At 34.4% G+C, this 24749-nt stretch overlaps 1 protein-coding gene across 8 annotated transcripts in view; it reads left to right on the top strand.

Annotated features, from left to right (window-relative positions):
• The window catches only part of TMEM131 (transmembrane protein 131), a 264070-nt gene that overhangs the window by 196515 nt on the left and 42806 nt on the right, over nucleotides 1–24749 (top strand). For 5 of the 8 annotated variants that reach the window (XM_056808387.1, XM_056808386.1, XM_056808388.1 and 2 more), the window contains 8 exons: nucleotides 10936–11016; nucleotides 11920–12070; nucleotides 12159–12215; nucleotides 12773–12834; nucleotides 18330–18438; nucleotides 20920–21028; nucleotides 22058–22211; nucleotides 22396–22566. In XM_056808387.1, coding sequence (XP_056664365.1) covers nucleotides 10936–11016; nucleotides 11920–12070; nucleotides 12159–12215; nucleotides 12773–12834; nucleotides 18330–18438; nucleotides 20920–21028; nucleotides 22058–22211; nucleotides 22396–22566 — 894 coding nt within the window. Of the gene's footprint in view, nucleotides 1–2525; nucleotides 2737–8923; nucleotides 9168–9190; nucleotides 9557–10935; nucleotides 11017–11919; nucleotides 12071–12158; nucleotides 12216–12772; nucleotides 12835–18329; nucleotides 18439–20919; nucleotides 21029–22057; nucleotides 22212–22395; nucleotides 22567–24749 lie in introns of those variants that run through there. The other 3 variants (XM_056808390.1, XM_056808389.1, XM_007501083.3) reach the window with 3 other exon arrangements.

The raw sequence follows: 24749 nt of genomic DNA, 5'->3' as shown, positions 1-24749 counted from the left end.
ATAAATAAGTATAGTCAATCAAATAAAATTCATAAAACGACTCTGTCCAAAAATGTTTGCTTCTTTCTTCACCTTGAAATGATCAGTCCTCTCTCTCAGGATATAGGTAACATGTTTTATCATATGATTGGCCATTGAATAGATTGGGGTTCTTAAGTCTTCCGAAATTATTTGAATTAAAATATTGTATTTATCCCATTATAAGAAAGAGCAAGACCGGGGCAGCTAGATGGCTCAGTGGATAGAGTCAGATCTTCAGATGGGAGGTATTGGATTCAAATTTGGTCTCAGACATGGTCTCAGACATGAATAATGCTAGATAAATCACTTAGCCCCAGTTGCCTACCACTCTTCTTCCTTGGAACCAATACTTCATATCAATTCTAAGATAAATGGTAAGGGAGAAAGAAGGAAGGCAAGAAGTCCCTTATTCCTCCTTTCTATATTGTGGTATTCCTCTTACCTTACTTTTTCTTTTCTCTCTTAAAACTCTGAGAACAAAACCAATCCACTAGCTTAACTTTTTTACATTCTTTAAGAATGTTCTAAAATTTTTATTCTTTGAAGGAATTAAGGTTTTGAAAAGATATTTGTTGTTGGGAGGCAGGAGCGATTCCTGGTCAAAAATGCTTGAAGTCTCTTTTCCCTATAGAATTATATTTAGCTTTTCAGTATCAGCTATTCTTTGTTGTACATTTTTATATTTTTACATTTTGAAATACTGTATTCCAAGATCTCTCAATATAATAAGCTGCAATAGCTTATGTGATCAAGACTATGGTTTTTTACCCTTTTTCCTGATGTTTGTAGGTTTTTCTGTTTAATATATAAACTCTGGGTTTGGGATATATTTCTGGTACTTTTGTTAAGGCTTTCCTTAAGATGTTTTTAGTGAATACTCTATCTTCATTTTACCTTTTTAGTCTAATGGATATTGATTTTTTTCATTCATGATTTCTGAAATATTATAATATCCAAGCTTTTAAAAAGTATGCTTTTCATGAAGTCCAGTCATTCATCATTTAATTCTCTCTCCCTGACCTTTCTTCCAAGTAATTTGACTGTGATATTACATGTCTTTATTTTTTTGGCTTTTCATTTTATTCTAATATTTCCTGTCATGGAATTTTTTATTTCTCTCGGATCTTCTGTTTCATTTCCAGTGTCTGTTACAGTAGTAAGATTTACTACTTTCATTTCTAAGCTGTTTATTCTTCTTCTAGTCTTTTCCTCCAGAATTTATATCACTTTTGCTTCATTTCTTCTGGTTTTTGATATAATCTTGTGGAAAATCTATTTTTTAATTCATTTAATCATTGCCTGCAGTTATTTCAGACATATATTGGGGGGAAGGGGATTTCTAGAGCTACAATAACTTTTTTTTTATACTGGTTGATATTGCCTTTTATTTTCTCACCTTTCCAACTTTAGTTGCAGAACTGGACACTCATTGTACAGCAGTCATTGCATTCTTCCTAATTGATTCATTATTCCTCCCCAAAGAAGGTATTCCAATCTTTCTCTTCCCTCTTCAAATTTTTCATACCTCCTAAGGGCCTTGCTTCTGAAACCATTTACCCTAAGCTCCTCTTTTTACATTTTATTCATCTCAGACCTCCTTGTCATCATTACCACATCTCCTTTCCCCCAGTCTTAAAAGAGGTAGTCCTTCTATTTGCCAAGGCCAATCTTTCTACATGTTCAGTTCCATTCTTTGTTTCTCTGAAGGCATCACCATCCTGCCAATCTTGTGCCTCAGCAACATCCTCAATTATTTATTCTTCCTCACCCCACAGATCCATCCAGTTACCAAATTTTGGTCCTACTACCTCTGCAACATGTCTGGACTCTAACCCCCTTTTTCTCCTCAAATAGTTAGGAACTTACTTAAATCCCTTACCACCTTGAACCTAGATTATTACAACAGCCTGCCAGTTTATCTCCATAACTCCAGTCTCTTCCCCAATCCAGTCCATCCTGCATATTGCTACCAAAGTAATTTTCCTTTAGGTCAGAGTTGCCCATGTATTCCCCTTACTCATCCAACTCTGGGACTTTCTATTATATATAAGAAATATAAATTGTTTTGTTCAAATTTTACCTTCAAATATACTTTAGCAGTTTTAAGGTCCTAGAGACACTTAAATTTTATACTGTATAATTATTAATTTGTAGATTGCTATTCTAATTGTGAGATTTTTGTCTATCAAATGACAAAAAAATACACTACTAGAGGAACTTAACTAAATGAATATTTGTTGTTATTACTATTAATGAAATCAGAATATACCAGGAATTTCCATTAACTAAAAGGATTGGTCATAGCTTCTCCTTGGAAAAGTGAACAAAGGAGTTAGTGAAGTTTGGTTTCATTATGCCCCAAATGGAAGAATAAGTTTTATCTTGTGGAATTCCAAGTCATTTCATTCATAGTACTTATTATGAGAATAGTTAAAAAGAATACCATAAAGATAGTTGACATTTATGTACCAGCTTCTGTTGCAAAGAGTTAAGATACATAAATTCTATATATACTTTCACCTAGGCAGCCATTTGGCACAGTGGACAGAGCAGAGCACTATTCCTGGAGTGAGGAAGACCTGAGTTCAAATCTGACCTCAGGCACTTTCTAGCTTTATGATCCTATGCAAATCATTAAACGCTGTCTGCTTCCGTTTTGTCAACTATAAGATGAGGATAATAATAGCACCTCACCTATTGTGAGGATCAAATAAGGTAAAAGTGCTTAAAACAGTCGTAGTAGGTACTTTAAATAAATTATTTTTCCTTTATTTCTACTCTTCTATTGCCTCCTTCAAAAAGTCTCTATACCATGTCTGATAGTGTGATATTCACTGACTTCAGTGAATATGGATTCAGGAAGTGTGTTGGGTTGGATTTTTTCTTTGGGTTTGGTTAAGAAATAATAATTTTAATGTTTGTATATTACTTAGAAGCTTCCTATGTATATATTATGAATACTTTCTTCAAGGAAAGTCAGAAGGTACTAGATATGATGAGCAACAAACAATAGCACAAAAATTGAAATTGACTTTATCTTAAAAGACTGGTTCCTGCCAATGGAGTTGCTTCTCAGCCCTGAGAGTGGGCAGTTAAAGAAGAGGAGAAAAAATCCTGTAACCATGGAAAAATATTTAAAATTTTTTTAAAAGACTGGTTACTGGTGTCAATCATTTCATAATTATGTCTGTGCCTAGTCAGATAAAAACTAAGCAAAAAATTAACAAGAGAATCACAGAATTTCAGACTTAGAAGAGATCTCAGTAACCATTTAGTAGAAACCCATAGACAAAAAAAAATGTTATAATATACCTAACGTGAGACCTATAAATACATGGAGACAGATATCATGTCCCCATGGCATCTTCTTTTCTCTAAGCTAAACATGCCCTGTTCTGTTGACTGATACTCATATATCATAGATTGTTATGGCCTTTTACGCTATTGGACAGCTTTTCATCTGTGATGCTCAGAGCCAGACATGGTACCTGAATTCTGACAAGGGCAGAATTCAATAGTAGAACTGACTATCTTCTCCCTGTTCCTGAAAGCTATGGCTCTCTTCACCTAACTCAGGTTTATATATATATATATATATATATTTTTTTTTTTTTTTTATAAACCCTTACCTTCCATCTGGGAGTCAATAATTGGCTCCAAGGCAGAAGAATGGTAAGGGCTAGGCAATGGGGGTCAAGTGACTTGCCCAGGGTCACACAGCTGGGAAGTGTCTGAGGCCAGATTTGAACCTAGGACCTCCCGTCTCTAGGGCTAGCTCTCAATCCACTGAGCTACCCAGCTGCCCCCTAACTCAGGTTTATATTATCTTTTTTTGGCTGACACATCACATTGTTATAGTCCACTTAAACCTGTAGATTTTTTTCAGAAACTGTTGTTTGTCCCATGTTCCCCTTCCATATTCTATTTTCAAATATGATTTTTGTATACAAATGTCTGACTTCATTTTTATCCCTATTGAACTTTTTTCTTAAATTCTGCTCAATGCTCTAACCTATCTAACCTATAATCCTTTTGTAGCCATACTATCATCTCTGTTTTTGCTTTCCCTCTCAGTTGTGAGTCATTTGCAAATTTGATGAGCGTATCATCTGTATTTTGAATAAAAATGTTAAACAGCACTGGCCCAAGCACAGATTCGTGAAGTACTCCACTACAGACTTCTTGCCCCATCAACATCGAACCATTAATAACTATTCTTTTAGTCCAGCAATCCAACCAGTAATGGAGTCTTCTAATTATGTTATCATGTAAACCATATCTTTCCAACTTCTCTGCAAAAATATTGTAAGACTCTTTATCAAAAATTTTGCTTTTAAAATCTAGAAGAACGATAGTGTTTCCATTCCCATCATGTAGGATCTTAGTAATTTTGTCAGAAAAGAGAGTAGGTTATATCTTCTTTTACTTATTTTTGATAAAGCTGTATTGGCTCCAAATCACTGCTTTGAGTTTTTTCTTTTTTTAAAATCCTTATCTTCTGCCTTAATGTCAATTCTAAGACAGAAAATTGCAATGGCTAGGCAATTGGAATTAAGTGACTTGCCCAGAGTCACATAGCTAGGAATTATCTGAGGCCACATTTGAACCCAGTGCCTTCTGACTCCAGGCCTGTGCTACCTAGCTGCCCCTGCTGCTTCCTTTTCTAGATGTTCATCAATTCTTTAATGAGCAGTTCTAGAATTTTTCCTGGAATCAAAGTCAAGCTCACTGGCCATAGTTTATTGACTATATTTGAAAGTAGGGACATTTGCTTTTCTCCAATCATCTGGTATTTCTCCCATTTCCCATGATCTTTAACTTATCACTGACATTGGTCGGCATCACATTTACTAATTCTTTCAGGACTTAGGATGTAGTTGATCTCAGCCAGGTGTCTTGGGAGCTGACTATTTTCTCATTCAATCTTTCTCAAGTATCAACTCTGGTTGTCATTTGTATTTTGTCACTTCTAATGAAAGTGTTATATTATTCCTTACAGAAAAAAATAAAAACAAAATTGAGCATCTTTTTTTTCTCTGTTAAAGTATTTTGAGACAAATCCCATTTTTCTTCCAATTGAAATTGTTTCCTTTTCCTTACAATTTCTTTCTTAAATATCTCTCATTCTTTCCAGGTTCACTTCCCTTTTAATATTTTACTCTATAGGATTTGGGCTTTCCCAATTGGTTTACTTTTCATATACTTAAGAATAGAGTAGCTCCTTCCCCCAAAGATTCCTCTCATTTCTGTCAAAGCAACAAGTTCCTCCCTGTTAATGAGAGGAATACTGGTTCTTCTACCTTTTGGAATGATGAAATTATCACTAAGGCAAGTCAAAAAGTCAAATACTTTGTTTTTGAAAAACAGAGAGCATTCCAGCAGATGTGTTGATAATTGAAGTTTTTCATCACTACTTTATCCAAACAGAAGAAAAGATGAGAAAAAGACATTGGTTGTAATTAAAACAGCTGCAAACCACTATTAACTCTAGAAGATGTAAAATGAATCAAAGTAAAGATCCTGACCATATCTTAGAGTAAGTTTAACACATTTTAAATGTTCACCATAATAAGAACAAATAGGCCTAAGAATCATGTCAGTCAGCAAACATTTAATTTCCTTGCTAAACAAAGAAATATGACAGCACAGTTTTAACATAAGTCTCATTTGCAAAATGCTATCCAGTAAGAAAACATGATTTCAAACAAATCACAAACCACGGAAAAGCAACTAAGGAGAAAACAAGTCTTCAGAAAGCTTGGCATAAGGCCAAGTCAATCTTAAATCAAGTGAAGAACCCTTATAAATGACACTGAAAGCTGCAAGCATTTCTTAGCTATCTTTTCTTATTAATGACTCTGGAACCACTGTTTTTGGCCTCACTACTTAATATATTCTGTGAGGAAATGGAAATGTTAATTCAGAAAATGAAGTGAGGAAAGACAGAAGACCTAAACAGAAATCTGGGCTGGAGGTAACCATTTTGAAGTCAATTGAATTAGTTGCAAGATTTCTCAGAGAAAAAAAAGAAAATTACACAAAAATGGAAAAAAATCATTAAGCGAGTCAAATATCATAGAAATGATTCACAGTTTCATTGAAGATGAGGATAATAGTGAGACAACATACCAAATTATGTGGGAATACAACCAAAGCAATACTTAAAAAGAAAATTTCTCTGCTTTCATTAATAAAAGAGATAAAGAGCAGATAATTGGACACGCAACTGAAATATTTCCTAAATCAACAAAATAACCTCAATTCAAACACCAAAATAGAAATACTGAATCAAAAGAAAGATTAATAAAATTTAAAAAAAAAAACACCTTTCTATTGGTTTTGGGAGTGGAGGAAGCAAACAAACAATAAATGGACAAACCATTGGCCAATTGGATTTTTTTCTTTTCTTTTTCTTTTTTTAATTTTTATTTGGTCATTTCCAAACACTATTCATTGGAAACAAAGATCATTTTCTTTTCTTCCCTCCCCCCTACCACCACCTCTCCCATAGCCCACACGCGATTCCATTGGGTATCACATGTGTTCTTAATTCAAACCCATTTCCATATTGTTGGTATTTGCATTAGAGTGTTCATTTAGAGTCTCTCCTCAGTCATATGCCCTCCACCCCTGTATTCAAGCAGTTGCTTTTCATCGGTGTTTTTACTCCCACAGTTTGTCCTCTGCTTGTGGATAGTGTTTTTTCTCCTAGATGCCTGCATAATGTTCAGGGACACTGCATTGACACCAATGGAGAAGTCCATTACCTTCGATTGTACCACAGTGTGTCAGTCTCTGTGTACAATGTTTTCCTGGTTCTGCTCCTTTTGCTCTGCATCACTTCCTGGAGGTTGTTCCAGTCTCTATGGAATTCCTCCACTTTATTATTCCTTTTAGCACAATAGTATTCCATCACCAACATATACCACAATTTGTTCAGCCATTCCCCAATTGAAGGGCATCCCCTCATTTTCCAATTTTTGTCCACCACAAAGAGTGCAGCTATGGGCCAATTGGATTTTTAAAGAAGAAAGGAAACCAATTTGCCAATATTCAAAAATGATACTGGGAATTCACACCCAAAGAAGAAGAAATAAAACCAATTAGGAAGAGCTATTTTGCCCAACTATATGCCAATAAAGCAATCTAAATAAGCTTGATAAATATTTTCAAAAACAAATTGCCTAGATTAACAAAACAAGAAATGGAATACTTTGCCAACAATGAATTCTGTAAGAAATAACCCCGAGGATCAGATGGATTTTTAACAGAATAATTAATTCCATTACTACATAAACTATTTGGAACAAATTGGTAAAGGAAGAATAACAATAAATTCCTTCTTTGATACAAATATGGGCTTTACATATAAATCAGAGAGTCAAAACAGAAAAAAACTGTAGACCAATTTACCTAATGAATATTGATGCAAAGAAAAATATCTGTGTTACAAAGATGATACACTATAATGAGGCTGGATTTTTACTGAAGACTCAGGGCTAGTTTAATTTTAGGACAACTATAAGCATATTTTTTAAGCCAAAGTAATTAAACTATATTTATTAGATGATCTGGGGAAATGGTAAGTGGTAATGAAGAGGCAAGGGGTATGGGTAGGAATTTTCCTCGTGGTGTTAGAGCACCTGCAGGTGCTTAGGTTCAGGCCACTCAAATGCCTCATAACTAATTCCAAAGGGGAGAGTTTGGGAGATTCAGTGGGCTTGAATTGGCAGAGAGAAGAAGCAAGAATAGAGGAGTATTAGATTTTTTTCCTCCAATTTACTTGCAGTGGTGTAGAATTGTGGCACAATTGCAATGAGTGTGACATGCAACATGTTTTTTAATTGGTTGATTCCTCACCCTCACGTGTCATCGCATATAACCCCACTTTAGAGGTCATTATTCTAAACCACTAGTTTGGGAGAGTTGTCACGGGGGAAAAAAACACTCCCTTCAGTATCTAGGTAACAAATTAGATACATGCTACACATAAGCAAATGAGCATGTAATATATATGGCCAGTAAGGGGGGTCACACTCACCTACACTGGGGAACTAGAGAGAGGGAGAGAAAGAGTTGAGAGAATTGAAGAGAGGGAAGAGATTGGTTTTTCCTTCACTTCCCTTTGGGGAAGACAACCTGGCTTTGTCTCCTTGAGGGACAGAGTATGTCTCCTCAGAGAGTGGTTTGGGAGGTGGAGGTTAAACTAGAGGCAAGAGCTTTAGTGAAATGAGTCACTGCCTCCCTTCTTGATCTTAGCTATTGTTGAAAGGCTGGATAGACTTTCTTGCCTCTGGGTGTTTCCAGTACCCCAACTGCCACATCTTCCCCTTAAGACCTGATGTTACCCCTCAGACCAGGGGACATTACTCCTTTGGATCTCAGATCTTGAGTTAACCCTCCTTTTTGGGGAGAGGTATGGTTCTCCCCAAATCTTCAACCCCCTTCCCTAGTGTCAGGATAGTTCCTGACAGACCTGATCTAAGTAGTAACACTTTATTTGGCATCACTCAGGAAAGGGAGAGATGAAGGTATTGGGTGAGGAAAGTGGGTAGCAGGAGTCCCTATTTATTGGCAGACTGATCTCCCCTCCAACCCCCATCTCAGGGGTCCATGCTCTCAGCCTCAACCCCTCTTCTCTTTGGCTGCTGGTTTGTCCCTGCACTAATCTAGTTAGAATAATGGAAGTTCAGGACAAGTTGGGGGCAGAGGTGGAAAATAATCTTTGGAGAGGATTTTCTCAGTAGATGTCTTCTTTCAAAGTCCAGTCTACAGTGTTTGAGCTGAGTAAGAGATTTCAGGGGTTCACTAGGAAGCAGTTGATGTCCAGAGGGACCTCCATCCTCAGAGATCTTCTCAAGCTCTCAGTTGGAGGAGAGTTGAGCTGGCAGGTTTTTTTTTTTTTTCAAATTCTCAGCTTCTGTTCTCTCACTGGAATCTTGAGGTTTTTTCTTTTCTGCCCTTCCCCCATGCTTTCTCTTTGCAGTTGATTCCTGCCAAAGGCTTCTCTCTTACAGATTCCTCTCTTACTGTTCTTCACCCTCATATGTCATCACATATAACCCCACTTTAGAGGTCACTACTCTAAACCACTAGTTTGGGAAAGTTGTCACTGGGGAAAAAAAACCAATCCCTTCAGTATCTAGGTAACAAATTAGATACATGCTATGCATAAGCAAATGAGCATAGTTTCCTAGTCTTTGATAAACTTGAAGACCCAAACTATAGTCAAAAACTATTTGACCAAAACTGTTGGGAACTAGAAAATATTCTGGCAGAAACCAAACATAGGTCAACTTTTACATCATTTGTCAAGATAAGTTGAAAATGATTTAGGCTGAAAGGGTGATACAATAAAGCAAATTAGTAGAACATGGGGAATAATTACATTAAGATCTCTGAATGAGTGAAAAGTTAATGACCACATGAGACAGAAGTTCACAGGGCTTATTTGGATAATTCCTATTACCAAAAATTAAAAAAGCATTTGCACAAATGAAACCAGTGAAGCCAAATTTTGAAGAAAAGCAAGAAAGTAAGGACAAAACCTTTGCAGCATTTTTCTCTGATAAAGATCTTACTTTTAAAATATAATGGGAACAGAGTGAAATGTGTAAAAATAAGAGCCATTCCTCATTTAATAAATGGTCACAGGATATAAATTGGCATTTTTCAAAGAAAGAAACCCACGCTATCAATAACCATATTTTTAAATAGTTTATTAATTAGAGAAATACAAATTAAAACCCCTCTACCTTGTGTCTGTCAAATTGGCTAAGATAGAAAATGACTAATGCTGGAAAGGGTGCAGGTAAAAAGGCACTCTAATACACTATTAGTGGAACTGTGAACTAGTCCAGTCATTCTGGAAAACAATTTACAACTATGTCCCCAAAACTATTAAACTATACATACCCTTTGATCTAATGATACCACTATTTGGTTTATTCCCCAAAGGCATCCAAAAAAGAGGGTGAAAACCCATATGTATAAAAATAATCTTAGTAGGGGTATCTTTCTCCCTTCCCTCCAGAATTGGATATTAAAGATGCCCATTACTTGGATTAAGGCTGATCAAGTTATAGTATATAAATATGATGGAATATTATTGTGCTGTAATAAGTGATAGGGGAGAAGTGTCAAATAACTTTGGAAGATTTCTATAAAATGACAAAGAGTAAAGCAAACAGAACCAGAACAATTTACTCAGTAAATACTATCTTATGAAATAATCAACTTTGAAAGATTTAGTAACTGAGCAGCAAAATGGCCAACCACAATTCCAACAACTCCTGATGAAATATTTTTTTCCACATTTTTATAAAAAAAGCTCATGGACTCAGATGCAAATTGGAGCATATTTTCTTGTTTCTTTTACATGACTTAATAAGGAAATTCATTTTGTATGGCTGTAATTTTGTATATGGATTTTGTATCCATAAAATATCCATTTTGTAATGGATTCTTTTTCTTGCCATCTAAATGTGTGGGGGAGAGGGGAAGCAGAGGAAAAGAATTAGGAATTTAAAAGAAAATGAAAAATTATGGCAAAAGATAGTTATAATCAGGAGAAAATAATTCTGACCAGCTAAGACATATTTCTTATTGATTTATGCTTTCTGTATACTTGACATCCTATGAATATTGAAGTATTCTGTGATTATTTTTTGTTCATTCTGATTCTGAGGACACGAATTAGTGTGTCCCCTAGGTTTATCATTTTGAAGTATACCTTGAGTATCAAGAGAACAGTGCTTTTTGCATTTTTATGATCATTTTAACTAATTGTAATCAATATCTTTTACTGAATTTTTATCTCACATCAAGGTAATTAGTGTATAAAGACTTATTTTTCTCTTCTCATAAATCTCTCTTAATTAAATGTAATTGTTGTCTTCATTTTTCTTTTCATAGGTAGTAGAAATGTATTCAAGTGGTGGTGATCTCCACCTAGAGCTTCCAACAGGTCAGCAAGGGGGTACTAGAAAACTGTGGGTAAGTAACAATGTACTTTACTCCCAAGGTTATCTGATTAAGCTTTTTTTTCCATATTAAATATGAGACAGATGTAGAAAGTCACTTTAAAATATATAACTAACTTTTACTGTTATTATTTTTGGATTACAGAGTTGAAAGACATCTCAGAGGTCTTCATATCTCTGGTTCAGAACTTTCTATTTCTCCAGGGGCAAAGCTTTACCTGTAGAAGCTCTTAGGGGTTCTAATCAGCTTGAATGAAGGGCCAAAAACTACAGTTTAAACATAAAGATACTGGGAAAGGGATAATACATATATAAACCCTTGAACTGAACTGAACTAAAACAGTATACTAAAATTGTATCTGCTGGGAAAATGCTCTTGCCTTAGTACTGAAGGATTTTATTATGTCTTACCTCCTAAAAATTGTTGTTGAAAGAATATCTTCTTTTAAAAAAGCCTGCCAAATGCCGGATGGATTTATTTTATCATTTAAAGAGAGAGCCATGAACTAGTGGGAAGTTTCTACCTCTTTCTCCACCACTCTTACTATCTCAGTCTCCTCATTTTAGTCCCTTCCTCCTTGTGCTCTTTATTTTTATGTTTATTTATTTATATGAAAATCTCCATTCCCAGGTGGCTACTCATATACTGTTATGATATTTCAAGTCTATTACACTCCGAGCTCCAAATCTGAATTCAAATACCTAAATACTATCATATTAAGAAACAATTGATTTTACAGATTTGTTATATCTTGTGATTTTTTTTATTATTTTGCCACTAATTATACATTTTAGGACCTTTTCATTTCTTTGCTTTGATGACTTTATAGTATTTAATACTGTCAGTATAAAAATACCAGTGCTTTTTAGAACTTTGCTATTTTGTGTTTACATTAGCATGTGTTTGTTTTGTTAGGAAATCCCACCCTATGAAACGAAGGGAGTGATGAGAGCCAGTTTTTCATCTAGAGAAGCAGACAATCACACAGCCTTCATTAGAATAAAAACCAATGCTTCAGATAACACAGAGTTTATCATTCTTCCAGTTGAAGTTGAAGTTACCACAGGTTTGGAGAAAATTCAGTAATTTCTGAGTTTTAAATTTATGTTACTTTTACAAAAGAAAATACAATTATTGTCTTTCTTTTCCATAAGCTCCTGGAATTTATTCCTCAACTGAAATGTTAGATTTTGGTACACTACGAACACAAGGTAAAGCATATTTTTTTACTTGGGTACTATTCAGTATATCCCTGTGTAATGCAGAATAGCTACAGTAATGAATTTTTAATGTTGCTACATTTTAATAAGCTCTGCAGCAAAATCTTACTTTCTTAACTTATGAGGGAACCAAAGCATCTTATACTTGGGGAAAAGATTTTGGAGGGCAGTTTTAGTAACAAGATAATATTGCTGCCATAGCCCTTCTGTCTTAGATAAAATTATTATTAACTCCACTCTGTAAGTGGAAAAAATAGGGCCACGGAGCCATCTAAGCAAAGCTATGTGTATTTTTTTACTGAGGAAAAGATAGTCTTTTTCTCTTAATTTAGTGTCTATTCTGATAGCCATTTCTAAAGAACAAGTTTGGGTTTTTTTTTTACTTATTCTTAACATAAATGTAGAAAATGGCCATATCTCCAGAGTATTCCCTTGTTGTACATATTGGCCAGTATTGTCCATCTTATATCATATATTATGGTTAGCTTAACTGTGATTTATCATATACATGTTAAAATACAGTGTATTTTTTCCTGTTATTTTTATAGATATGCCAAAAGTTTTAAACCTTCATTTACTAAATTCAGGAACAAAAGATGTACCAATAACAGTAAGTTTTAATTTTCTGTTCAGTAGTATATATTAATTTTAATTAATAGAATGTAACTCATTGAGTATAATAAGATCTTAGAGGGGGCAGCTGAGTAGCTCGGTGGATTGAGAGCCAGACCTAGAGACGGGAGGTCCTAGGTTCAAATCTGGCATCAGACACTTCCCAGCTGTGTGACCCTGGGCAAGTCACTTGACCCCCATTGCCTAGTCCTTACCACTCTTCTGTCTTGGAGCCAATACACAGTACTGACTCCAAGACGGAAGGTAAGGGTTTAAAAATAATAATAATAATAATAATAATAATATCTTAGAGGACAGTTTTATGTGTGTATGTATACTGACTCTTAATTTTCTGCTTTTTTTTAATAATCAGAACATATATCTTTAATCTTAAAGTACCTCTCCTATGCTCCATAATGTTTTTAAAAAGAGACTATTATTTTTATTTTTCAAGTAGAAAATGTTTTCAACTAAATTCTCCCATTACTCCTCCTATTGAATACATTTTTCTTAACACCATGCAAAACAATTCTTGATACCTAGCTACAGAGAATAGCACACAAATCTCCCATACTGGACATATTTGAAAAGGCATATATTTTTTCTATATTTTAAGTTCATCTCCTCTTCATTAGCAAGTAGCTTTCTTCAATTTCATGCTTTTGGATTCTTGGTTTATAATTGTGTTGACCAGAATTCTAAAGTCTTTTAAAGTTGTTTTTCTCTGTAGTGTTATTGTATACATTGTTCTCATAATTCTACTCACATTGCTTTGTATTAGTCCATAACACTCTTACCAATTTTTTGTTTCATTATTTCCTATGCCACAGTAATATTCTATTACATTCAATAGAACAGTTTGTGCCACCCCCCAATTAAAGGACATACCCTTCATTTCTAATTTTTATTTGCTACAAATTTAATATTTGTTTCATTTCTTCATTCTTCATTTCCCTTGAGGTATAAGCCTGGCAGTGGTATAGCTAGGTTAAAAGATATGCCCAGTTTAGTTTCTGGATCTAGTTCAAAATTGCTTTCCAGATTGCCTGGATCAATTCACATCTTTACCAACAGTGTCCTAAAGGTCAGTTTTCTCATAGTCCTCTCCAGCTTTTCTCTTTACTCTTTTTTATCATCTTTGCCAGTCTGATAGGTATACAGTAGAATCTAAAAGCTGTTTTCATTTACATTTCTCTCATTATTAGTGAGTTAGAGGCTGCTAAGAAACATAGTGGATTGAAAACTAGCCTGAAATTTGGAAGACCTGAATTCAGACTTTGTCTCAAATGCTCACTAGCTCTGCATGCTTGGTCAAAGCTACCTACCTTCTGTTTGACTCAGTTTCCTCAGCTATAAAATGGACATGATAGCACCTGCTTCCCAGGGCTACCAATGAGGATCAAATGAAATATTATTTATAAGTTCTCAATACAGTGCCTGGAGCATATTAATAAGCCCATTATAAATATTAGCTCTTATTGAAGTACCATATATTATTGTTAGTCACTTTGAAAACTTCCTATCATTTGACCCATTTTTCTACTTGAGAATGACTACTAGTCTTATTCATTTGAGTCAGTTCTTTGTATATCATGGAAATGACAACTTTATTAAAAAAACTTATTGTAAAGATTTTTCCCAGTTACTCTTCTAATTTTTGCTATATTTTATTTGCTATATTATATTTTATATAATCAAAATTATCTTTTTCATCTTCTTGGATCCTATCACTTATTTAGTCATAAACTTTTCCCCATACATACATACATAATTTCCTTATTCCTTGCAATTGTTAATGCTGTGACCTTTTATATCCATGTGTATAATGTGTGTATATACATACATACATATATAAATATCCTTTTTGAGTTTATATTAACTTTTGGGGAGTTTCTTGCCACCTTCAGCTCATCATGAGTTTTATACCTCCTGAAAGGGTCCTTACAAGACTGGGCTGCACTTTTGCAGTCATCCTCTATTCCCTTCATCTTCTGGACATGAAATCTAAGTGGGATAGTGAGTCCTCTGTAGAGCCACCTTTTTTCTATTTATTAAAATTATCCCTTTTTGCCTTTTCAGAATTTTATTCTTAAGGGCTTCCCATCTGACTTGGATTGATTTTTTTTTAACATATAGTAATCATTCCTAATAGATTTTTTTTTCCCTATAGAACTTTAGGATTTGTAAAATGCTTTGTATATGTTGTCATTTTATTCTCACAACAAGACTATGAGATAGGTACTGTCATTATTATACTATTATCCTCATTTTACAGATGAGGAAACTCAAGCTGAGATAGGTTCAGTGAATTTCTGACTCACACTAATCAGGAGTTTGAGCAAGGATTTTCCTGTCAAGTTCAGAACTCTTTCTGTCACTTTGCTATCTCTTTTAGTTGTTAGGTCTAAGTAGGATCTATCCTTAAGTAACCTTTAAAGATTCTGATAATCTAAATTTTAGGATTTATATAAGACTCTTCTCATTCTTTCCTTTTCTTTCACAAATTGTCTCTCTCCCATATATGAATGAAAATACTTTAACTTTATTTAGTCCCTTTCAGATTGCTTGTTGATGCTTTCCTTTTTGTGCTTCTCTTGCCCACTTTAATTATATGTCAGATTTTCTACTTAACTCTGATATTTTCATCAAGAATGCTCTTTTTTAATTAAAAGTTCATTTTTCCCCTGTAGGATTATAATCTATTTTTTGCATAATTATTTTTAGCCATAAACCTGTATCCTTTGCCTTGTGAAATATCATAGTCCAAGCTTTCCCCTTCTTTATACTGCTGGATATTAAATCCTATTTGATCTTGACTTTGCTTCCTCATTATGTGAATTCTTTGTTTTTTCCTGGCTGAATATAAAAGTATTATATTTTAGCATTTATTATGTTGCTAGAGATTTCATGTTCAGTTTGTTACTGTTTTTTCCTTTTCAATAAATCACCAGTGGATTCTTTGTATTTCTTTTTTTCCCTCTAGTTCTAAAAGGTTTTGGCAGTTTTCTTTTATGATTTTTTTTTTGAAATATGATGAATGCACTTCTTTTTTTGTTGTTGTTATGGCATTAAAGTAGTCTAATGGTTATTAAATTTTTCCCCCACAATCTTTTATTCCAGGCCATTTGTTTTTCCTTTGAGACACCTTATATTTTCTTATATTTTTCAGTATTTTTTATTTTGTTTCAATATTTCTTGTTTTCACCTATAATCATTGGTTTCTGCTTGGTCCATTTTGATTTTTCAAAGAGTTTGTTGCTTAGGGAAGGTTTTGTGCCTCTTCTGCCAAGCTATTAATTCCCTTTCCAATTCTTTCTTGTATAACTCTTCTTTTTCAATTATTCCTCTAGTACTCTCATTTCATTTAAAGAAACATTATTTCTTTTTTAAATTTGTTAATATTTCTTCCAAGAATTATAATTGGATTTGTGCTCATGCTCATGTTTTTCTTTGAGGCTTTGCTTTTAGAAATTTTAGAGACAATCTCTTCTTCTGGATTTCTGTAACCATTATAACGTTTTATGTAGGAGTCATTTTTGTTTGTTCATTCTAGCAGCCTCCTTCATAGACTGATTATTGAGTGTAGTTTTCAAGGACTTCAGGTCGACAGTTCAGGATAGGGACATGTAAGCTTTCAGTGCTCCCAAAATGGTCTAGTCCAGTGCAGAGTCTCATCACTGTCTCTCTTTTCTGAACTCTCAAAGTTTCTGATCTGGGTTTGTATCTGATCAGCAATAGGCTGGATTGAATCATTATTATTATTAATAATTATTAATTATTATTAATCAGTTGGAAAGCTGATGTGAAGTGGCAGAACTGTAGATTCTCATTTTATCTGAGATTCCTGCCATGGCTATTCATTTACAAATTTTAGACTTTTAGAAATTGAAGCTGAGATCCTGCATCCAAACCACACTGCTACTACTTGCTTCTCAGTATACTGCCTAGGGCCTGCTACTGCTCCTTACCCCAGAGCACCACCCCTGAGCATGTTTCATATTCATTCTGTACTGAATCTGTGGCTCAGAACTGGGTAGTGGGCAGGCAACACAGCAGCAGTTGGTAAACATTCCCATTGTGGTCATTAGGTATGGGTCTAGGTTACAGTGATAGCAACTTTTAGAGACTTTTGCCCAAACTGAAACTCTCATGCCACATGTGAGGCCCCCTCTCTTACCCCAGACAGAGGAGAGAAGAACAACTCCCATTGGGCTGCTGGGCAGAGGGGCAGGTGATGGGAGAAATGTCGTCAGGTGCACGTAGAGAGGGAGAAGGAGCCCCCCTTGTAGGTTCTCCAACACGGGCTGGAGAACCTATTCTACCCTGATAGATATTCTACCCTCAACCTCCTCTAGCCCTGATGTACAAGCCTCTCTCTGCACTGGAGTGTTCTGCACTTGCCATGCTCCCAGCCAAACTCCTTCCCCATTGTTTCTAGACTTCTCTTGCTGTCTCTGTCTCCTATACTGTCTTGGGTTGGAAGCATGATTCACTGTGACTTTTTCTTATATTCTCCTATCAGGATTTGATCTGGTTCATTTTTTAAATCTGTCTAGAGAAGTTTATATGCAAGCTAGCTACTGCTTCCTGCCACTCTGTCATATTGGCTCCTCTTTTCAAAGATTAGCCATAGAAGAATTTTTAAAGTAATTCATAGATTATATAGATTAATAGGTTATAGATAGAAGGACCCTTACATATCACCTAAGCAAACCCATTCATTTTACAAATGAAGAAACCAAAGCCTAGAAAAACAAAATTATTGTTTAGGGGTTGCAGAGCTGGTATTCTAACCCACTTCTCTAACTTCTAGTCCAAGGTTTTTTCTTCTGTATGAAATTTTCAAGGGGTCAGCTGGGTGACTCAGTGGATTGAGAGCTAGGCCTTAAGATGGGAGGTCCTAGGTTCAAATCTGACCTCAGACACTTCCCAGCTGTGTGACCCTGGGCAAGTCACTTGACCCCCATTACCTAGCCCTTACCACTCTTCTGCCTTGGAGCCAATACAGAGTATTGATTCGAAGACAGAAGGTAAGGGTTTAAAAAAAAATTTTTTTTAGTAATAAAGCTTTAACACAGTGATTATTATCCATAATTACTATTATTTACTATTGCTTATTAGATTCAAAAGAAAGATGACATTGTTCCTATTGTTTTTTGTTAAGACTGGATTAAGAATTGGTTTAGAAAATTACTTTGTGGTTTTTTTATGGTCTGTTATTCAGATCACCAGTTAGCCTATAAGGTTAATTAATTATATATGCTCACTGATCTGTCTTGCCTTCTAGGAAAAAAAATTTTCATTTTACAAAGGTGTCAAAATGTTAATTAATTTGATGTGTTGCTTTTTTTAATGACTTCTTTTGAGCCAATCTTTACAAATTTGTATTCTTTTTTCCTGATCTACTTTACTGGTCTTAAGAGTAAAACTTACACATACAACCTAATCCATTAACCCAAAAGAATGCTAATTAATTTTGATTTCTGTTTGCAGAGTATTCGACCCACACCACAAAATGAAGCTATAACTGTACACTTTAAGCCAATCACATTAAAAGCTTCAGAAAGTAAATACACCAAAGTCGCAAGTATTAGTTTTGATGGTAAGTAGTAAGCCTTTTTTCTCCCAAAATATAATGATTTTTTCTTGACTAACCAGGGTAAAAAACAAACTAGATATACTGATGCTTCAGAAATTGATGCTGCTGTTGGAGCCACAACAATTTTCTTGAAAAGGATTATTGTAAGGGCATTCTAAGTCATTATAGATATTTCTTGAGAACCTCAGTGACTTTTGAAATGATCCATGGAAAAGAAGGCAGCAACTACCTTAAAATAATGTTTACAACAAAAACAAAAGAATTTGCTAATTCTTTAGGTTACATTTGATAGTTTTGTGGTCAAGGCTTGTTTTAGGGAGTAAGAAGGATGACCAAAATACTCTAAGTAGAGTTAACTCTTATAACAATATTTCATGGGAAAATGAATATGAAAAAAGTCTAACATGTGACCTATTCCAATGAGATCATATCAAAAATATTTCTCAGTGAAACCAGAAGAAAAAACAACAAATGGATGGAAAATGAAATCCATTTTTTTGGTGGGTTTTTTCCCCCATGGTCTGTCTTATTATTGATGCCTTTGGAGCTGAACACCTCATCACCTTATATGGGATATGAGGAAGAGATAATGGCTTCTAAGAAATGAAACTGGAAAATGTGACTGATCAGACCAAGTCAGTAAATTCATGTGATTTTTTTGAAAAATCATTTATTTTCAAATTATCTCAGAAAGAAGTACAAATACCACATGACCGAAATTTCTAGTAAAACAGTTACATTAAAGACAGACCTAGTCATTGCTAGAATAAAATAAGTTGTGACTTCACTTGGCATGCTTCACATTATTAACACCACTATCAATAATAAGTTTCTTAAATTTGTCAGAAGCAGAAAGGTACTTGGTGATAATGTAGGGCACAAAAAGAGGCAAAAACCAGTCTTTTGCCCTTAAGGAACTTACAGTATAATGGAGGAGACAGCATGCAAACAATTTTTTTAAAAGTAAGCTATATATAGGATGAATGGGAAATAATTAACAAGGGGAAAGCTTCCTCGATACAAAGTAGGATTTTAGTTGAGATTTAAAGTAAGCCAGGGAGGTTATAAGTTGGAGCAGAGAAGGAGACCATTTCAGATATGGGGGACAGCCAGAGAAAAATGCCGAGATCCAAGAGATCCAGAACCAGTATCACCAGATCAAAGAGTATGTGTCAGGAAGTAAAGTATAAGAAGCTTAGAATGGTAGGAGGGGACTAGTTTATGGCAGGTTCTGGATGCCAAACAGAGGATTTGGTATTTCATCGTGGAGGCAATAGGGAGTCACTGAAGTTTATTAAGTATGAGGGTAACATGATCAAACCTATGCTTTAGGAAAATTACTTTAGTAGTGGGATGGAAGGTTGTTTGGAATGGGTTAGAATTGAGGCAGGTAGATCCATCAGCAGGCTCAGGGTACAAGGTGATGAGGACCTGTGCAGAGTGCTGGCAAAGAGAAGGAAACAGTCAAGAGATGTTGCAACAGTGATAATGACAGGCCTTGAGCAACAGATTTGATATGAAGGGGTGAGAAATAATGAGGAATCAAGAGTGAACTCTTAGGTTGTGTTCCTTGAGCGATTGGAAGGTTAATGTTGCCCTCTATCAAACCGTGACAGATTAATGGACCAAATAATGAAAAATCCATTGGCATGCAGAAATTAAATAGCAAACAATAAAAATGTTTGTGGATGTCTGTTTTTTAAATCAGATTTTAAACTCTGTAAAAAGAATTGTCGTAAATTAAAATATTTTCTTTGGTGATAAAATTTCACCAAACCCATTTGCAAATGTGGTTATCATTTTTTATAACTTACAATTTCAAAAGGTGATAAGATATCATTTTGTAGTTTAGTTGCAAGTAAGTGTCTAATGATTTGCTCTAAAGAATATTAAGTATGGTCTTCCCAAATGTCTTTATTTTAAATGCATAATAAATTGCCTTAACAATAATTTAGTGAACTTCACAGCTTCTACAAGACCTGCTGTTGTTATAAACACCAAGGGGATAGCATGACCAAATGGAATAAGATTTGCCTACACTCAAAATTTTAGTTAGCATTAAATAATAATTATGCTGCTAGCCATTTTGATCATGCTACCTTTAATTTAATGATACTTGGAATGTTGTTTTTTGTGGTTGTTAGAAAAACCAAGACCTCTGTCAGTTAATAGCAAAATTTCAGGGTAAACTTTTCTAGCTGCTGTGTCCATTTGTTGTTTACCTGCCTGCTTTATTTTGTGTTGGAGCAAAACCAGATTTTATTTCTCTCATATGAAAATAAACAAGGAGTCATAATTCTAGATTACATTAAACAGACAATAAAGAAAACATGTTATATATAGAAAGCTCTTTTTTCCTCTAAATTTTCAGCATTCAAGATGTGATTTTTAAAATACCTTACACTTTTTGCATGAGGTTTCTTGGTATGGTTTTCCTTTGTAAGCAGTGGACTTATAGACTTTTTTTTTTTTGCTTCATTTCAGCTTCAAAAGCAAAAAAAACATCTCAATTTTCTGGAAAAATAACTGTTAAAGCAAAAGAGAAGAGTTATTCTAAACTTGAAATTCCGTATCAGGCAGACGTTTTAGATGGGTAAGTCTTCCACTAAATTCACCTTATTCCATTTTTCAGTTAAGTAGCTAATCTGTTTCTCCTCTCGTATCCTTGTGAAAATAGTATAATTGGTCTCAATAAGCATTTATTTTCATAAAGGAAAAAATGAGAACATATATACCGATATAAGCATACTTTGAGATCACAGTTTTAAAGAAATCTTAATGATTCAGAGACATAAAAAAATGCAAAATTTCATAGTGTTTAGAGCATTTGAATTTTTGCTCTCATTCCTTTTTACATTTGGACAGTCATTATTTTATTTTATCTTATTTTTTTAAACCTTTACCTTCTGTCTTAGTATTGGTTCCAAGGCAGAAGAGCAGTAAAGGCTACACAATGGGGGTTAAGTGACTTGTCCAGGGTCACAACAGCTAGGAAGTGAATGACGCCATATTAGAACCTAGGACCTCCCATATCTAGGTTTGGTTCTCAATCCAATGAGCCATCCAGCTGCCTTTTGGGCAGTCATTATTTTATATAAATCTTTGGTTACCAATTATGATCCCAGCGGATTGATGATAAAGTTTATTACTCAGTGACGGGACATGGGTTAGGCTCAGAGTACAAAATGAATCATCTATTTGTTGGACATAGTGAAGGAAATTGTTTTGTTTGACTATGCATATTTATTTGAAATGTTTTTTTGCCATGGTAAAGGAGGGAAATTTTATTTTTTTGTTAACTATTCTATCATCTAAAGCTAAACAAAAAGATAAAATTAAAGGCTTATACCTCTTGTTAAATCCTTAGTGTCAAAAAAAGAGATTGTTTACCTTTTTTTGTTAATTGGTTATAGAATTAATGGGAAACCTGCAGTTAATCAAATTATAATAATTCTTTTCAGCAAAAGATCCCTAGATATGTGGGTGTTAGAGAGTGATGATCAATTACAAATATTATGTGTTCCTGTTATTCTGAAGGACATAATGTTGAAAACTCAGGAATATAAGTGTGCTTTGACTTGGGTTTAAAACAGCATTGTTCTTATTATTCCTTTGAAAATAGATACTTGGGATTCGATCATGCTGCCACATTATTTCACATCCGAGACAGTCCTGCTGATCCTGTGGAAAGACCAATTTATCTTACTAACACTTTCAGTTTTGCAATCCTCATTCATGATGTGATGTTACCAGAAGAAGCCAAAACAATGTTTAAAGTGAGTCTGAGCACTAAGTGATTCTTAATTTGGGTTGGGGATAGGAGTCGGGGAGTAAAAAAGACAAAAGGGAGAAGAGAGGGCCAAATAAGCAAAAGGTTAAAAAAAGAAACAGCATAACAGAAAGAGTGATTGATAATTGTTGCTGATATATTAACATTTGTTTTCTGTCTCCATATTACAGGTACAGAATTTCAGCAAACCAGTCTTAATACCTCCAAATGAGTCAAGATATATTTTTACCCTATTTTTCATGCCTTCAACATCTTCTGTACACATAGATAGTAATATTTTGCTTATTACCAATGCTTCAAAATTTAATTTACCTGTACGGGTATACACAGGCTTTTTAGATGTAAGTATCTTATTTTTCTTAAAATCCATATCCTTCCTGAATATAAAAAGATCCATCAAGCAATTACTTTGGAAATTTATTGATATTTTATCCTTCCTTCATTTTATTCCTTGACTGGGTTTTTTTCTTCCCAAGTGTAGTCATTCCACATATTAGGATCTTGTGCTGCTGTATCCACCCAAGTAGATCATGTAGTTACCCCCTCATTCCAAGTATGAGAGAATTGAACCTACAGGTTAAATGGCAGAATGATTTTCCTAAGTTCATAGAGGAATAGAACCCAAAGTATCTTAATAGTGGTCCCCTCAACAGTAATAGGAAAGTTAGAAGTAAGGAAGAGTTTTTAGGATAAAAATAATGAAATGCATACAGGATTTCCTGTTTCAAATATCCAATCAGCATTTAGGGATGTGAAACTACAATGTGAAAGTAGGATAGGTTAGGAATAAAATGGGACTGATAGATCTGAGAATCTGCATAGAAATGATGTTTGAATCCATGGAAGATGATAGTCCCTCTTCTCAAGGAGCTCACAGTCTAATGCCTTAGTTCTTAATAGAAGAAAGATTCTGTGAAGAGCTGGTAAGGAAGGACTGCATTCCAGGAATAAGGCAATCAGGACAAACATGTGAACACACAAGGAGTACCATTTTTGAAGAAGAGAGGGAAGGCCGGTTTGTATGAACTGTCAGAGAAGGAGAAATTAATGGATTATCAGTCTGGGATGATAAATTGGGGTGGGGTTTTTAAGCACTTTTAAAACCTAATTCAAAGAATATCTTTTATCCTAGCATGAGTAAAGAGCCACTAGAGTTTTTTAATAGAAGTGTTAAATTTTCAAATTGAGGAGTAAGATGAATCACTTGGACAGCTGTTAAGAGGATGGATTGGAGAGGCTTGAAGCAGGGATACCAATAAAGAGGGCATTGTGGTAATATAGGCAAACTGTACTAAAGGTCTAGACTAAGGTGGTGGTTTTGTTTAGATGAGGAGTCAGAAAAGGATTGGGAAGGAGTAATAAAACACATGGAAGGAAATTTTGAAGAGAGGATTCTCATGAATGTCCAAAAAGGAGGTACTATCCAGGAGGAAATAGACTAGACCAAAATATCCAATGCAGCAGAAAGGTCAAGAAGAATGAGAACAGAAAATTGATCATCTGAGTTGGCTGTTAAGATAATATAACTTTAGAGAGAACAGTTTCCATCAGATGGTTGGTTTACAAGCCAGATTGCAAATCACTAAGGAGTGAGAGGAAAGGAAGTAGAGGCACAAGTTTAAATAGCTTTTTTCAAGAAGTTAATCTAAGAAAGTGAAGGACAGTCGCTTTGGGGACTGGTAGGGCCAGGTGAAATGAGTTTGGTTGGTTGTTTTTTTTTTTAAAAGAATTAAGAACTTGGACGTGTTTGAAGGCAAAAGGGAAGAGAATTAGTAGAGGAAAACTGAAAATTAGAAAGATGCAGGGGGGCGGGATATTTGAGAAGATAGATAGTCTTATGGAGAAACAAATTTTTAGGAAGTAAAATAAATCCTTATTAATCATCAGCATTTCTATATAATTTTTAAAAGAAATACAGAAAGTATAAAATACTTGGGAATCTACTTTCTAAGGTACACAAAAGAACTATGTAAATATAACTAAAAAAACTATTTACAGAAATGAAGACAGATTGGAAAAATATTAATTGTTCATAGGTAAGAAGAGCCATTATAATAAAAATGGCAATACTAACCTGTGCTAGATCACCAAAGGATTACTTTGTAGAACTAGAAGAAATAATAAAATTCATTAAGTTTTAAAAGGTTGAAAATTTCAAAAGAAATTGAAATAAAGGGAATCTAGTAATGCCAGGTCTCAAACCATATTGCAAAGCAGTAATTATTTGGTTTAACAATAAATTAATCTGTGGAACAGATTAGATACACAGTATATGAAAGCTAATGTATCTAATACTCTAATATTCAATAAATAAAAAAAAAACCCAGCTATTAGGATAAGGACTTACTATTTGACAGAAATTGCTGGGGAAATTGGACATCAATCTGAAATAAACTAGATTTAGATCAATACCTCTCACCTCATACAAAGATAAATTCTAAATGGATACATGCCCTATATGTAAATGATCACATCATAAACAAATTAGAGAAATGGGAGGAGGCAGGGAGAAGGGGAAGTATCT

Source organism: Monodelphis domestica, chromosome 8, assembly GCF_027887165.1.
Source record: "Monodelphis domestica isolate mMonDom1 chromosome 8, mMonDom1.pri, whole genome shotgun sequence".
Classification (NCBI taxonomy): Eukaryota; Metazoa; Chordata; class Mammalia; order Didelphimorphia; family Didelphidae; genus Monodelphis; species Monodelphis domestica.
Note: the sequence above shows the minus strand (reverse complement) of the source record. Positions and strands in the feature narration are given on the sequence as shown.